The following is a 14,549-nucleotide window of genomic DNA, read 5'->3' on the forward strand; positions in this document are numbered from 1 at the left end:
AATATAATTTAATTTTTTTTTAATAAAAGGGGAAGAGGTGAAAAAAACAGCAAATTTCACCTGTAGAAACTAAAACTTGGTCCTCTGAGTTCATGTTGGAACAGATCTACCTTTAAAAATTTAAATATATCAGTACCCCGATGTGTATAAGAATTCAGCTCCATTTACCAACAATGTCCCAGAAAAATGAATACTTCTAGCCAAACATAGCCAAGTTACTTGTCGCAGATGAATCCATATTAAAAACCCGATCAGAGACTGTTTTTTTGATGCTTCCAATCATGACAAAAATAATCAGTCAATGCAAACGTTTTACACGGTAACAAATGTACATCCATCAATGCGTGACCCACCACAGGGGTTTCAGCATAGATTGGTGTCAACTGTCCAAAACATCATCTTTTAGCCACAAGGGGGCAGAGCTCAATGGCTGGTGGTAACACCATTTAGTTAAATTGAGAAAGTGAAGATTTGTCTGGTTAAAACATAACACTTCTGTTAAAAGCAGGGGTTAAAAATAAAATAAAAACAAAAATAAAAACAAAAATTAAAGTACAAAACTCCATAAAATCGTTTTATTGTCCTTTTCTTTGAATGGTGGTGGCATAAAGAAACTGTATAAACAACACAACATTCATATGTTAGAACTTGGATATCACAAGAGATAAAAAGCATACAATTACATTTAAAAAAAAAAGTTTTAACGAGGGTATCATCACTATATAATAAAGATATGAGTTGGCCGGCTTCCTCAGTAAGTTTACAAACCGAATCGCTTATTTCTCAGCAGACAGAACAAACTGAGACATCTACACGAGATAAAAAGTTCTAAAAAAGGAAGTGATTATGCAGTGAGGAAAATGCTGCTGCGGTTGCTTCCTCTATATCAAATTCTAGGTTCTCATTACCATTGGGTTCTTCAAAAGAAAATCGGCGCTGTCTACATTAGGGTGGGGTTTGTGTACCCAGCTCAGGACAAGCTCATAGTTTACTCAGCTTGTCCCGATCCTGGCTTCCAAGACGATATTCTGAGTTTTAAAAGATGACCATCTGCACAAGTGGATGCAAAATATCTTTCCGACTTAAAATCGTATCCTGTAAGCACTAAAAATGTGATAAGACATAAAAAAAAAAATTAAAAAAAAAAGGGTTAAAAATACAAAGATAGAACAGCAAAAACCCTCCCCAGTAGCATACGATCCATCCATCCATGTCAGCGTCTCCTTCTGTCTGGTGGACTATTCTCAGCAGTCTGGGCCCCTTGTGCTCTGTTGTTGGACATGGTAAAGAGGAAGGGTGGGAGGTTTGGTTGTGAAAAATGTCTGAATCAAGCTTGTCCCTGCAGTGGAGGAGGTCCCATTTCCTCCTGAGGTGATTCCCTCACGCAGTGACAGCGTCCTTCTCCTTCTTGTCACTGTCTTCATGCCAGGTGAGACGCTCCTCATAGAAGGCTATGACGATCTGTGGGCACTTGTGATTGGCCTCCTTGGCAAGCACAAGATCAGCCTCATCAGAGTCTTTCCTGAAAGAGAGGAAGAGCAGCAAAATTCAATTAGGACCGGTATTACCTGAAGCACGTAGAAATAGTTAAACATACATTAAGAGCAACATTTCTAATAACAGCATGTATCACAAAGGTATGTTCAAGGCTAGTCCTGCATGAAGTCTGTTACATCGTCAAGTTCTTGTAATAGGCCTTGAACGAAACTGTCAGTGTTTTTGGTAGTTCAGTGTAAATCGTGAATACCCCGACCTAAACCTGCCTCGACCTAAACCCGCCTCGACCCTTTGGGCCCGGTTTTAACTACATTTTTAGAAAGATGCAGGTTAGGGTTGGCCTTGGTCTACTTGATACTGCAGGTGCCTGTAATCGAGGAAAATGTCGGCTCAGATCAGGTTCCAACAGAAAAAACAGAATGAGAATCAAGTTCAGGTTGTTTTCTGATGGCCTTGGCTGGGTTCAGACAGAGAATTGCATTCTTAACAGCACATTTTAATAAACACAGTTTAAAAAAGAAAAAGCAAACCCCCATTTACATGGAACAATTTGCTAATGTGTAATAAAGGAGTTTTGTTGCTTACTGCTTGTAAATGAATGGACAAGTAGGCCATTTGTGCTGCTAATTAGCAATTTGCCAGTCTCAATGTGGCACATTGAGATCTGCAGTTTCCAACAATTGTGCAATTACAGGCATCAGAGGTGTAAAACCAGAAGAGTTTTCAAACCAGTTTCACTGAACCTCAAAATGCTGATTTATTTTTTGCATTAAGCTGGTTCCTCATTTTGTTTCTGGTATCTGCGACATTTATTTAAATTTTTCTTAATTAAAATTACATTGTCCGAAAACTTGCAATTGCCTTGAATTTCGAGAGGAATTTATCATCAACACCTACCACTTCATAAGGAACATGAGGTCCCCACAGGAGTCAGTTGCTCCAATGATCTTCTCAGGCTCAAGTCCTCTTTCAAAGCCACGAGCAACTAAAATGTCTTCCTATAAAAACACAAGAAAACCATTTATTTAGTTCACACATATAAAAAAAAAACACCCTATACTTTAACACTGTAGAATCATTAGGTTTGCATTTAGAAGCAAATAAATGCATTCATTTTCAACTTGTTGAAAATAAGTAAATAATTATCTTTCATAGGAACAAAAGCTGCTAATCTCTTATTTCAAAACTGTTTTGTTAGATGTGTCAAAATAATCGTTACCGGTCTTAGAAAATCAATGAAAGCTGTTGAAATCTCAAAAAGTCAAACCCTTTCTCTCTTCAAAAGATGAGACTACCAATCAACTGTTAACATTCACACAATAACCTTTTAAATCAAGAGCTAAACTATAGTTTCTCTCAATAATGGGAACTGCTAGGGAGTCCCCATTGTGCAGAACACAATTGAACTTGTGTTAATCTCACACATGCAAAAAGCGATGTCCTGTAAACTGTTCATTTAGTTGGAATCAGAAAATCTTTCCAAATATATTCATCTCAAGTTGTCAGTTATTTACCGCATCTACATACATTTTAGATTCAAAACCTAACAGGTATTCCTCACCTCTTTTTTCTTTTTGGCTTTACTTCCACCTTCCTCATCATCATCTGAGCTCCTCTTCTTCGAGCTGCTGGAGTCTTTGGTCCTTCCCAAGGGGCCGGCGGTGGATTTGCTGGCCCCGCTGCTTGGTGTGGAGCTTCCACCACCACCACTGCTGCTAGTGCTGCTGCTGCTGCTTTTCTTGTAGGTCTTCATGAATTCTGAAATAAGTTCTGGGCAATCCAGATTCTTCTCTGGCTCCCAGGTGTTGTGCTTCCTGAGGAAGATTACAGTGCAGCAAGTCAGTGCCAGTACAGTGAGACATCTTAATCAACGGCACTGATCATAGATAGATAACCTACTTATTATTCTAATAAGATTATTATCAGAATAATTATCAAACTTGATCAATTGCGATATTCATTCAACATTGAAATGTATCTTGTAGCTTCTTTATCCTTTTCTTTTCCTGGCTTATACAGCAGAATTACAGTATTTTCTCAGTTTATGCTACAATTAGTTAATGTATAATGTTGGCTAATCTCCTGATTACTATCTTATTAAAAGATAAAATTGCATAAAATAGTGTAACTTGTGACAATTCCTCACACATATAGGTGATAAGTTCATATGTTTTGGTTCTGTGTGTCTATAATGTGTGATGATGTTGCTCTGAACTGCTTTGGAGCTTGAGCAGATGCTGTTAGCATGGTGTTAACGGAACACCTACTCTGAGTATCCTTTCCACTTCAAGAAGAACTCGACTCTGCCCTTCACCACCCTCCTGTCCAGCACCTTCTCCACAACATATTCTTCCTCATCGGAGGACGAGTCGTCTTCTTCGCGAGTCTTTTTGCCCATTGCGAGGTTTGTTGTTGTTGAACACTAGGCTGCTGCAGGCCGAATCCAATTTACCCTGTGAGAGAAGAGAGAAAAGCTCACGATAAAACGCATGTAGGCGGATTTATTCCGGACAAACAACGCAGATAAGATTCGATAAAAAGGTAGACACTTGCAGTTACAGCTCGGTGGGTTCTAACATAAGCCAGCGCCGCTTCGCTAAGCTACATCCTATTTCAACCACAGGCACCGTTTCATTGTCGTTTATCCAACCTGGTACAGGGACGGACTAACTGGCTACATGCTTCATTAGTTAGGCTGATAAACCATTTCATGTGACGATCAAATGACTTAAACACTTAAACGTTACACATAGTTACCAGAAAACTAAGCATCGACTACACGCATCCACAAAGATGCGGTGTGTTGTTAGCTGCGCGACTAGCTAACCGCTATCTTTGAAAGGCAACCTTGCTAGCGCTAGCCTGCAAGCTAACGCTCCCTCGAGCTAATTTCGCTATCAAACAAACGCACACGTGAACAAAACCCTCGCAGTGTATCGGAGATGCTCTCGTGCTTTAAATACCTCTCACCCTTGGGATGTGTAGACCGCCGGGCTCGGCCGGTTCTCCGAGAGCGATGTCGTGTGTCTTTTAGCGGACGTGTAGTCTGTGAGGCCAACGCTGCGGCTAACTTAGCATCTAGCCTGCTTCACATAGGAGGAGGTGTAGTGCGCCTGCCTGTACGCAAAAAGCGCGGGTTTAAGACGCACAATGAAGGTACCCGCCCCTCGGTCAGCTGATGACACACACACAGACACACACGAACACACACACTTTGCGCTTTTAACGCGACGATTATTCAATTCTTTCAGTCATATATATATATATATATATTCATTATGTACACGAAGGAACAGATGTTATTGTGAGCCAGTTTATTGTGAGCCAGTTTATGTAATGCACGTGAAATCCTCCCGTTAATCAGAATCACCCTCGATCGGTGATTTGTGCTCTTACATCTTGTTTTCAAATAGCCACGTTCATCGCAGTAACATCGTTGTGTGTTTATCTACCGCGCGACACCTGCGAGACGATCTTCATCTTTCACACACAACATCCATCGTAGCGAAATGTCCGCTTATCGCTTGGTTATTGGATGTTGGCGTTGATTGAGGGATCTCGGTCCAATCAGAGCGCGGCAGGGGAGTAGATTGTACACTGCTAAAACAGGCAGAGTGATTATAATGACACCATGGCTTTGGTGTGTGAAGCTTTGAATTGAATAAATGAAGGAATGATGTTTGTGATGCCAATACATGAATTATGAACTTATTAATATGGTGTCTGTTTTTATGATACAATGGAGGGGGTGGGGTCAAAGGGGAAAGTGGAAACAAATTGGGCAGAGTGGTGTGAATGTGCTTGTGTTACTAGGGAAAACATGTAACACGTAAAATTGGGAGAATTTTTTTTTGCAAACAAACACGCAATAAAGTCCACAAAATGTGAGGGGGGGGGGTCCATTGCGTTTCGCTGCCCCTTGTATTTCGAATCGCACACCAAACCCGCCATCCGTTTCCTGATTCAGTCACGTGGTACGTCCCTTCGCGAGCATTTAAACGTCACCACATACGTCATCAATACAAGCCTCGATACGCACATCGCCAAAATCCTGAATTACTCGACACACGCGCCGAAGCCTCGACACGGAAGGACCCCTCACTACTCACGGCATCAAACAGCAACATGTCGATGAAAGATGTGAGTACTATCACATTGTGTTCCGTTGTGTAGCTCGCGTCCTGCCATGTACTCGAGCAGAAGCAGCCGCTATGATGGACACTGCGTGCACACTGCGTGTCCATCAGAGCGGCTGCGGTTTCCTAGCGCCGCCATTTTATTGCAGCTGGGCCTCGTGGCCTATTGTTCATGCAGTTACTCGTGTGCATATGTTTTGACGTTCCCCAAACGCGTACACCCTCAATTTGTAAACAAGGGGAACCGCCGCTTCATTGTGTTTGTTATGCTTAAGTGGTCGCATGCAGAGGTAGCGAGAGGGGCTCAGTCACCCGAGCCGACTGCTAACGATAATGGCGGCGGTGTCTCCCTCCTCCACCCCTGTCCTGATGTTTGATCGTGACGCTGGGATGGATTAATTAAATCATTATAACGCTGTTAATCCTCCAGTTCCGCCATGTGAACCCAGTGATTGCAGAGGATGCACAACGCTTGCTGTATGTATTTTTGAATGTAGCCTGATGATGTCCTTTGTCCATTGGCCAGGTCCCGCGTGAGCCGGAGCAGCTCCGCAAGCTGTTTATCGGAGGTTTGAGCTTCGAGACAACAGACGAGAGTCTGCGAGCTCATTTCGAGAAATGGGGCAGCCTCACAGACTGTGTGGTAAGTGGGAGTTCGTTCAGAGCTTCATCCTTTGTGATCAAGGTTTCATAAGTCCAGTCGCTTTTATATACATGCAGGAAGCACCTGCTCTTTATGCCATCGATAAAATGGCTGGTTGACGAAAAATAGTATCGTTGCCTTATATATTGTTATTTCTAACTGGCACATCAGTCAATTCTAGGACCACAGTTCCATAAATCCACCATCATACAGCCTTATCTTTTCCATGAAAAGTAGGACACCAACAGGGTTTTAGATGTTTTATTTAGTGTAGCTGATCTGGTCTTGGGTGAAGAGGAATTCAACCAGTCTCCCATAGCTTTAGGCTTGAAAGATCTGAGCAAACATTGGCTCGAAAGTGTGGGTGATGTGCCAGCATTGATGTGCTGTATTGACTAAGTAACATTTACAGTTGAACAAATGGTTCACGAATGAGTACTTATTTGCTATCATCATTTTGAAGCTCTTAACCTAATTAACACATCATGTGTCTGCTGTATATGTGTGTAAGACTAAACTTGAGTTTAACTTCTCCATCAGGTCATGAGGGACCCCAACACCAAGCGATCCAGGGGCTTTGGATTTGTCACATACTCACAGGTGCAAGAAGTGGATGAAGCCATGAACGATCGCCCCCATAAGGTTGATGGGCGTGTGGTGGAGCCTAAACGAGCCGTATCTAGAGAGGTATGCTTCTCTGAACAATGAACAAGTGAATATGTCCTGCATGTAAAGGTAGAAGGGCACAATTAAGCATAAACTGTTTTTTGTGACAGGATTCAAACCGACCAGGGGCTCACGTAACGGTAAAGAAAATCTTTGTTGGAGGCATCAAGGAAGATACGGAGGAGTGTCACCTGCGGGATTACTTCACGCAGTTTGGCAAGATCGAGGTCATTGACATCATGACTGATCGTGCTACGGGGAAAAAGAGGGGCTTTGCCTTTGTCACGTTTGATGACCACGATTCAGTCGACCGGATTGTCAGTGAGTAGAAATGTTTGTTGTCGCATGTTGTGTCAAATTTAAGTGATTGTCTTTATTGGCTATTAAATACATTTTCTTGTCCCACAGTCCAGAAGTATCACACGGTGAACAGCCACAACTGTGAAGTCAGGAAGGCCCTTACGAAGCAAGAGATGCAGACAGCAGGCATGGGTATGAGGGGTATGAAGGCCTTTCTTCAACATACCCTGATTTTAATAAACAAATTGTCACAGTGAATGCTGCCGAGTAATGGTGTCTTTTTTTCTTTGTCAAGGTCGCAGCAGTGGTGGTGGAAGGCCATACGAGTATGACCGGGGCTTCAATCAGGGTAAGCTTTCATTGACAGTGAAATATCCCTGTAATTTGAATTGTTCTGGCTGGTCTGAAACTTAACTTTAAATGGTTTGATTTTAGGTGGCAGGGGCGGTGGTGGTGGTGGTAGATACGGAGACGCTCCTTACAATTGCAATGGAGGCGACGGTGGTAAGCAGACATTTTTCTCTCTTGGGTATCTATATTTGCAACTGACGTTTTACAGTGTACTCAAAGGTTATTTATGATGCAGGCTATGGAGGTGGCCCTAGCGGTCCTGGTGGATATAACAATGGCGGCAACCGTGGATACAATCAAGGAGGCTACAACCAGGGCGGAGGTGGCGGCGGTGGAGGATATGGAGGAAACGGATATGACAGCAATGGCTATGGAAACTGTGGTGGTGGAGGAGGTGGCGGCGGCGGCAACTACAACAACATGGGGCACTACGATCCCCAGGCGTCCAACTTCGGCCCGATGAAGAACAACTTTGGTGGTGGTGGTGGCGGCAGCAGTGGTAGGAACTTCGGTAAGATTGGAGATGGAATCTGTGTTCACTGATGCTGTAACGCACTTGCACGTTTAACCCATATGTTGTGTTGCCTTCAGGTGGCTACGGGGGTGGCTCCAACAGTGGATATGGCCGTCCTGGACGATTTTAAAGTGAACTGGTAAGAGCTTGAAAGGCATTCCTGCCCAGTATTTTTGTATGATAAAACCAGAGTTTGTAGTCGCAGGGAATGGTTAAGTGCAGATAACTATTAAAACAATCACTCTGGATCTCAGGTCATACAAAGTCAGTACACGGTTAACAATGTTGTTCCATATTGTTCAACAGGACTGAGTACTTAGGAGAGGAGAGCAAGGAGAGGAGAGCAAGCGAAGTGACAGGGCAGCTGCAGGTTTACATCCTAAATCTGCTCAGCCAAACATTTGTGGCAGGTTACAGCTGCTGCAAGAGATGAACAATAGATGTATCATGGAGGGTCTTCATTTAAAGATTTGTTTTTTCTGTTTATCAAGATGTGTCTGGAAAGAAAGCATTCCAATGAGGTTTTATGTAGATTTTTGTTTGCGTCTGGTTTTATTTGTAACTGCATCAAGTCAAGCTGAAATAAACCAACTTTCAGTTGTTTTTTACAAAACAGTCTTGTTAGCCTCTTCAGTGCATTGGGAAAGGGAGGGTTCACTTTGGAGTGGAGGGACGAGGGGGGGGGGGGGGGGGGTCACATATATCCATACTGAGTCATTTCCGTAAGATCTTCAAGAACTGCACAATTCACCATGAATCAATAGTCAATACATATCTATAAATGTGTCACGGGTTGAGGAATGAGAAGCCACAATCTTCATAAAGAGTTCATCACATGGTACATACTGAGTTCTGCAAAGATCACATGGTACATACTGAGTTCTGCAAACATCACCTGGAGGCTGCTAGCTTACATGCAAAGTCTTTGAGGCTAGCCATGGAAGCCAGCTGAGGGAGAGAAGTAGCAAAGCCATCGCCAGGATCATTGAAGCAGGGGAGAGTGAGAACAGCTAGCAGGCAGCAGCTACCAAAAGGCTTAAATGCTGTCTGTAGGTAAGACCAGACTTCTCAACTACTGATAGTAATATGTTTTTGTCATGTAGCTGGTAGTAAGCTGTGTAGCCCAGTAACTACTTAACATTTGTGCAAACTTTTATTATGACATACACCCCTGAATGGTAACATTGGCCTCTTTAATTTTGCACTGAGGTCCTACAACAAATTGCATGCTAATAATAATATAAACATTTTTTTGAAAGAATGCATTTTACTTATTTGGTGTTTCCGCTTTCTAGGTGAACCCCCACACATGGTCCCCCAAGTCCTGATTTCCTTTTTCAATGACTTTCGCTCAATAAGGTACAAAAACAAATGCCACAACACTTTCAGTTTATCCTTTTGCCACAATGAAACCTGATCTGTTTATTTTGTTTTTTTCTTCCACAGGTTTCTTGAACAATCCGGCTGATGCTGAAGATTTTTGGAGGCTATTTTTAACTGCTGTGCAGTGTCTTTTCTATTTTTAAAATAAATTATTTTTTAAAGAAGTTGTTTGGTTTCAGTCTTCTTTTTTTTTTTTAATGAGTCCTGTGATGCATCTTTGAAATGTATACAATTAAGGACTTACACAACATTTGCATGAATAATGTTCAACTTCCAGTTGGATGAAGTGGTTTCAGTTGGCACATTCAGGCACAAGTAATGAAACTCTAGAGCCAGTTCCTCAGCGCTGCCCTCTCTTTGGCACAGTAGTGTGAGGTACCAGGTAAATTTTACCATCAGGTGTCTGTTGCAGGGAGTATTCATCTATTGAGTATGGTTGTCCGTCTTCGTCTCGCAAGTGAGTGAATACTTCTGCATAGAGATCTGTGAGGCGGCATTTAATGAAGGCCAGGCTGTGCTGGAACTCCAGTCTCTCCTGGGCCAGGTGCTCCTTCTGGTCCTGCAGCTCGTTCAGCTCTTCTTCAAGGTGAATGATGCTCTCAAGCTTCCTCTTCCTGCAGTTCTGTGCCGCCACCTTGTTCTTCCCCCGCCTCCTGATGTCCCTGACCAGTGCCATTTGGTTATCCGTCAAAGTGAACTGTGTCAGGAGCTCATTGAAGTCGTCTACAGGGAGATTGATAATCTTTTCCATGGGGAAGGGAATCTTCAGAGACATTGCCCGCCTCTCATCTCTGCTCAGTTGTACATGAGTGGAGCTGCTTCCTTGTGGTTTTGTGTACATGTGAAATTGTGAGCTCCCTCTGCTGGAGGCTCCAGACTCAGTGTACATATCATTCAGAGCAGCAGCCTGGCTCTGGTGCTTTAACGGCCGCAGAGTCGTCTCAGGTGGTATGTGAGCTAAAGTGTTCGCGGCTGAGAAATTTGACTGATGTGCACCTGAGTGTAAATATGACTGTCCCTGGTAGTTGACTGAGTAATGGAGTTGAGCTCTTCTGGCATGCTCAGGTTCACCATCTCTGTATGTAATGCCTGTGTCTCCACTATGGTAACCTGGAACAGCACTGACTGGATTATCAGGGGAGGCCAGAGGTGGACTGGAACCCAGAGACAGACCTGAGTCTGACTCCAGATCATCAGTTGGAATAACGTGTGAACTTTGTCCGTGTATAGTCCACTGCATGTGCCGACTGGGACCCTGAGAGAAACAAGTGTTGGCTCTCCTGTGCCCTTGGCCATCAAATGACACGTTCACCTGACTCCTAAGAGCCATGAGCGAGGGCAGTGCTTGAGAGGAGATGGGGTGCATTCTTTGATTGAGCTGATAGTCAGATGGTCCGTACACTGCCCCTTGGTTGCTGCCTTGATGATGGCACACGGGCACGTCTTCAGAATAACATCTATTGTAAGTGTCAGCCGAGCCGAGCTCACAGGTGTGGGGACGCCCAGAGTGAGATGGGGCCATCCCGTACGCTCCCATCGGGACCATGGGCTCCATGGTTTGGTACTGTGTTGTTTCATAGGGGCCTTCAGCAGGGACTTCAAACTCCTGCAACAGACACACAAGGACCGCGGCTAGCTATGATTGATGGGCACACATAAATGTCACTTCAACAGAAGAACAGCAAATGATTGAAGATACTTGTTATTTATTAGTGAAAAAAATAATTCAACACAATCTTATTTGCCATAGAGTACAGTTTGCCCCCACTTCAGCATGCCACCCCAGGCCTATGAGGGGCTTTCATAGCTGTGATCAAGTTTCACCTGGAAACAGATGGCTATTGTGCGGTGCAGGGGGCCGCCAGCATCATGCAGCACTTGCTCCCCCTCACAATCTCTCCATCCTGCCATTACTCAAATAGGCCATTGTTGCCCCGTATCCACAGAGTGTGTAATAGTTTCTCAACACAAAGCATCACATGAGAATTGATAGATATGGATGTATTCAGTGTTTTATTTATGAACCAAGGCTGTTGTAGTTTTTTTCAACATGATCCTTAAATGTAACTTTTTCACCCATTAAATTATTAACATAAAATATTGTTTTCATATTGACTCAATTGTAAATACACAATGCACACAATTACATTTCATCAGTTCTTTCATGCAGAGAAGTCCTTCGTGTACACAGCTGCAGCGACATTCATGTCCATGATAAGTGAGTGTAAACTTTTAAACACAATTGTGTGTAATTTGCATGAAGGTGTACATGCAACTGCAACGTTTTTTATATATTTTCTGGATTCTGTTTTTTACGTTGTCTTAGCTTTCTGTAATTTAACAGTGACCCATTAAGACTATCCTTTCTACAGCATATTGGAATATATTGCAGATATTTTGTACCAATTTTTTATGGTATAGTATTACCCATATTTTGTATTTGTATTTGTTTTGTTTAGTTTATACATTTATCCTGGGCTGGAGCGATTGTATCGAAACCCAATTTCCAACCGCTCATCAATAAAATGTTCTTTACTCGGACAGTCAACTCATCATTCTACAATCAAATATTCCTAATTTGTTCCCAGTGGTACTTTCCCAGTGTTTCAGTTCTTCCCAGTTACCTGCAGCTCTGAGATGGCCATCAGTTCCTGCCAAGCTGCATCCATCTCTGCGTCCTGAGGTCCATGAGCCCTGGCTCCATGAGGCGTGGGCGCTCCACACGCCCTCCCTGGAGCAGCTTGGGTCTTGTTATAGACAAGAACATAATTTCTATTAAAACTCTCACTCCGAAGTTTTGAGTGAGGCGCGAATGTGTGTTGTGGTTTCCCACTTCTTGCAAAGACCTACCTCACAGGTTCTCCTCAGTGGGAGAACATAGTTGGCTGTCGAACACATTCAGGACAGGCTCTTGCGGCAGATACAGAACCTGGAGGAGACACCACACAGCCAGTCATTATGGCCTACCCATTCTCTACACTGACCAGAAAGAAGAAGTATAAATGGAAAAAAAAACATTCAATCAAGCTAAGTGTGAACTGTGAGGTCCCAGCCTTCTTTCTAACACACATATCTAATACATACAGTACATGACATGTCTGTAGAGCTGCCGGTGCGATATAAACGACTGTTTGGGTGTTGTGCGAGCTCTTTTGGAACGCATGGAGGGTTCAGTTTAGTTGAGTTGACTCCTCCCCTCAGCTGTCCCGGGGTGCAGCTATGCCAACCCCTGATAAGACAATCTGCGGGAAAACATCGTGCTCTACAAGACAGACTGGGGCCCGATGGCTACTCTGGAAAATATGGTGTACGGCTAACATGCCTGCACAGATCAGCAAGGCATTTTTTTCTAAACTATACAGTCTTCTACTTTTAGCATCTCCAGTTAATGTATAAGACTTTTTAGCCTTATGAGGATAATCATAAGTTCATTATAATAAGTGAACTGTGACTTAAAAAAACAGATGTGAACACTGAACAACTTTTTAATTTTACTTTTCCCAGACAAGTCCGTGTACATACTGTACATATACACTATATAAGGTATATGTCAGTGCATTTACAAACATGTATATAGACACAAGTATAAACACATTTAAATAATCTCTTTTTTTTCTAATTTGTTGTTATATACTTTTCCAATAATTTTAGCCTGAATTCAACAGTTTAACAAATAATACAAAGGCAAATCATTTACATATAAGTATACTCATATACGCAGATATCTGTTGCATTGCTTCCCATAGTGTAACAATAATTATCTGCATTCAATGAAGTAATTAATAAATAAATATGAGGAATCCATGCACACTTTGCTGTTGTTCACTCAAAAGTCATGTTATCGGGGTCATAATGACATATTTATTCTCAGGAATTACAATGTACAGGTCCCTTCAGTAATCGGCATATATTCCTCATTATGTTATGATTCAATTAGTACTTTTTGAACAAATGTCCTGACACAGCCTGAAGTGTCTGTGTCTTCCAAATTATTTCAATTTAAGTCAAAAACATTAGAGTGAAGTACCAAGAAGAGGCTGTGTCACGCTGAGGTGTTGAAGGTTACAGTTTAGACCCTGAAGAGACTTTAATGCTCAGCAACTCAATTCAACTTCATTTCAACTGTCAAATGTAGAAAACAAAGAAGAAAAGATCCATCTGATACATTCTGCCATAATGTTTCTCCGTCTCTTTCTTTAGACTCACTTCTCTAACTACAACTTTCCCCTCATGGCAAAATTAATTTACCATAATCCTGGTGACTGCTCACAGTGGAAGGTTTTCTGCTTTCACCTGCTACATGTGAATAGTTTTCACTATTTAAAGTCTCTGAAACATTCAGTTATAACTAATACATCCTGCTGGTGTCGTAATGGTGGTAAGTTTTGTTTTTATACGGTTGTTTCCTTTACCTTAAGGAATCATAATTCACTGTAACTCTAAGATCTCACTGGCATCACTTTGTTGAATAAAGAAGTTGTAAAAACAGTCAGTAAAACTATGTCGGCATGAAGAAAACTTATATCATTGAAGTGATCATTTGTTAAAATGAATTTGCTGGAAAATAAATTTGATCTCAAACTAATTGAAGTTTGAGCAACATTACAATACAAATATGTGCTTTTCAACAGGTTATCTTTATTACATGATAATGTGAAATGTCAGTGTCTGAGAAGTAAGTGTTAGATTATGGAGTAAAGATTTAATTTAGGTGGTAAAGCTATAAAGACTCAGCACACTGTGGTCGTGCAACAGAAAGAAAAAAGGATCTGACAAACGAGTAGAGGTGACCGATGTGAGTGAACATACCTGAGCGGCATTCTCTGCGTCTTCAACAGGTGATGAATACAGATGAAAACATCACGGCATAAAGCACAATCCTGGTGGAATGAGAGCAAATGGTGATAAGTTGTCTTTAACATGTGTTGTGTTGCTGATAACTTTTAAAGGATCCGAAGAACAGAAAACACACAAAGGTCTCCGGCTCTATCTCTCATTCAACTGTCCGCCTCTGTCTGCTCTGCCACTCTTACAGTCACCGGCATAAATGGGATGGCTC

General features: G+C 42.2%; 3 protein-coding genes across 10 annotated transcripts; 1 reads left to right on the plus strand and 2 right to left on the minus strand.

Moving 5' to 3' along the window:
* Window positions 1–560: 560 nt before the first annotated feature.
* Window positions 561–4,625, minus strand: cbx5 (chromobox homolog 5 (HP1 alpha homolog, Drosophila)). Of its 2 annotated transcripts, none has more exons than XM_062392227.1 (5): window positions 4,468–4,625; window positions 3,765–3,950; window positions 3,059–3,311; window positions 2,395–2,495; window positions 561–1,522 (listed from the first exon to the last, which is right to left on the minus strand). In XM_062392227.1, the coding sequence occupies exons 2-5, from the start codon at window positions 3,893–3,895 to the stop codon at window positions 1,381–1,383; spliced, it is 627 nt and encodes a 208-aa protein (XP_062248211.1). In that variant the 5' UTR covers window positions 3,896–3,950; window positions 4,468–4,625; the 3' UTR covers window positions 561–1,380. The 2 variants fall into 2 exon arrangements, with proteins under 2 accessions (XP_062248211.1, XP_062248212.1); XM_062392228.1 differs by having other exon boundaries at window positions 4,461–4,622.
* An 866-nt stretch (window positions 4,626–5,491) lies between these two features.
* Window positions 5,492–9,654, plus strand: hnrnpa1b (heterogeneous nuclear ribonucleoprotein A1b). 6 transcript variants are annotated; one of them, XR_009921162.1, is made up of 11 exons: window positions 5,492–5,637; window positions 6,160–6,276; window positions 6,817–6,963; window positions 7,053–7,263; window positions 7,351–7,443; window positions 7,538–7,591; window positions 7,678–7,746; window positions 7,829–8,104; window positions 8,185–8,246; window positions 9,403–9,466; window positions 9,554–9,654. XR_009921162.1 is itself a non-coding variant. In XM_062391720.1 (10 exons), the coding sequence occupies exons 1-9, from the start codon at window positions 5,623–5,625 to the stop codon at window positions 8,235–8,237; spliced, it is 1,035 nt and encodes a 344-aa protein (XP_062247704.1). In that variant the 5' UTR covers window positions 5,492–5,622; the 3' UTR covers window positions 8,238–8,246; window positions 8,414–8,720. The 6 variants fall into 6 exon arrangements, 4 of the variants coding, with proteins under 4 accessions (XP_062247704.1, XP_062247707.1, XP_062247706.1 ...); XR_009921163.1 differs by having other exon boundaries at window positions 7,829–8,092; XM_062391720.1 differs by lacking the exons at window positions 9,403–9,466; window positions 9,554–9,654 and adding an exon at window positions 8,414–8,720.
* Window positions 9,645–14,498, minus strand: nfe2 (nuclear factor, erythroid 2). 2 transcript variants are annotated; one of them, XM_062391718.1, is made up of 4 exons: window positions 14,300–14,498; window positions 12,341–12,419; window positions 12,115–12,237; window positions 9,645–11,096 (listed from the first exon to the last, which is right to left on the minus strand). In XM_062391718.1, the coding sequence occupies exons 2-4, from the start codon at window positions 12,386–12,388 to the stop codon at window positions 9,831–9,833; spliced, it is 1,437 nt and encodes a 478-aa protein (XP_062247702.1). In that variant the 5' UTR covers window positions 12,389–12,419; window positions 14,300–14,498; the 3' UTR covers window positions 9,645–9,830. The 2 variants fall into 2 exon arrangements, with proteins under 2 accessions (XP_062247702.1, XP_062247703.1); XM_062391719.1 differs by lacking the exon at window positions 14,300–14,498 and adding an exon at window positions 12,575–12,626.
* Window positions 14,499–14,549: the final 51 nt, after the last annotated feature.

The sequence above is a fragment of the Platichthys flesus genome, chromosome 7, assembly GCF_949316205.1.
Source record: "Platichthys flesus chromosome 7, fPlaFle2.1, whole genome shotgun sequence".
NCBI classification, from domain to species: Eukaryota; Metazoa; Chordata; class Actinopteri; order Pleuronectiformes; family Pleuronectidae; genus Platichthys; species Platichthys flesus.

Excerpts from the sequence above, each read along its gene's own strand:
- hnrnpa1b (XM_062391720.1), top strand. Across the intron at positions 6,964-7,052 it reads AACGAGCCGTATCTAGAGAG|GATTCAAACCGACCAGGGGC; the intron begins GTATGCTTCTCT and ends TTTTTGTGACAG. Across the intron at positions 7,747-7,828 it reads TTGCAATGGAGGCGACGGTG|GCTATGGAGGTGGCCCTAGC; the intron begins GTAAGCAGACAT and ends TTTATGATGCAG.
- cbx5 (XM_062392227.1), bottom strand. The coding sequence starts at position 3,895 with ATGGGCAAAAAGACTCGCGAAGAAGACGACTCGTCCTCCGATGAGGAA. Across the intron at positions 3,312-3,764 it reads AAGTGGAAAGGATACTCAGA|GAAGCACAACACCTGGGAGC; the intron begins GTAGGTGTTCCG and ends AATCTTCCTCAG. Across the intron at positions 1,523-2,394 it reads CTCATGTTCCTTATGAAGTG|GAAAGACTCTGATGAGGCTG; the intron begins GTAGGTGTTGAT and ends CCTCTCTTTCAG.
- nfe2 (XM_062391718.1), bottom strand. The coding sequence starts at position 12,388 with ATGTGTTCGACAGCCAACTATGTTCTCCCACTGAGGAGAACCTGTGAG. Across the intron at positions 12,238-12,340 it reads CACTGAGGAGAACCTGTGAG|ACCCAAGCTGCTCCAGGGAG; the intron begins GTAGGTCTTTGC and ends GTCTATAACAAG. Across the intron at positions 11,097-12,114 it reads TGGCCATCTCAGAGCTGCAG|GAGTTTGAAGTCCCTGCTGA; the intron begins GTAACTGGGAAG and ends TGTCTGTTGCAG.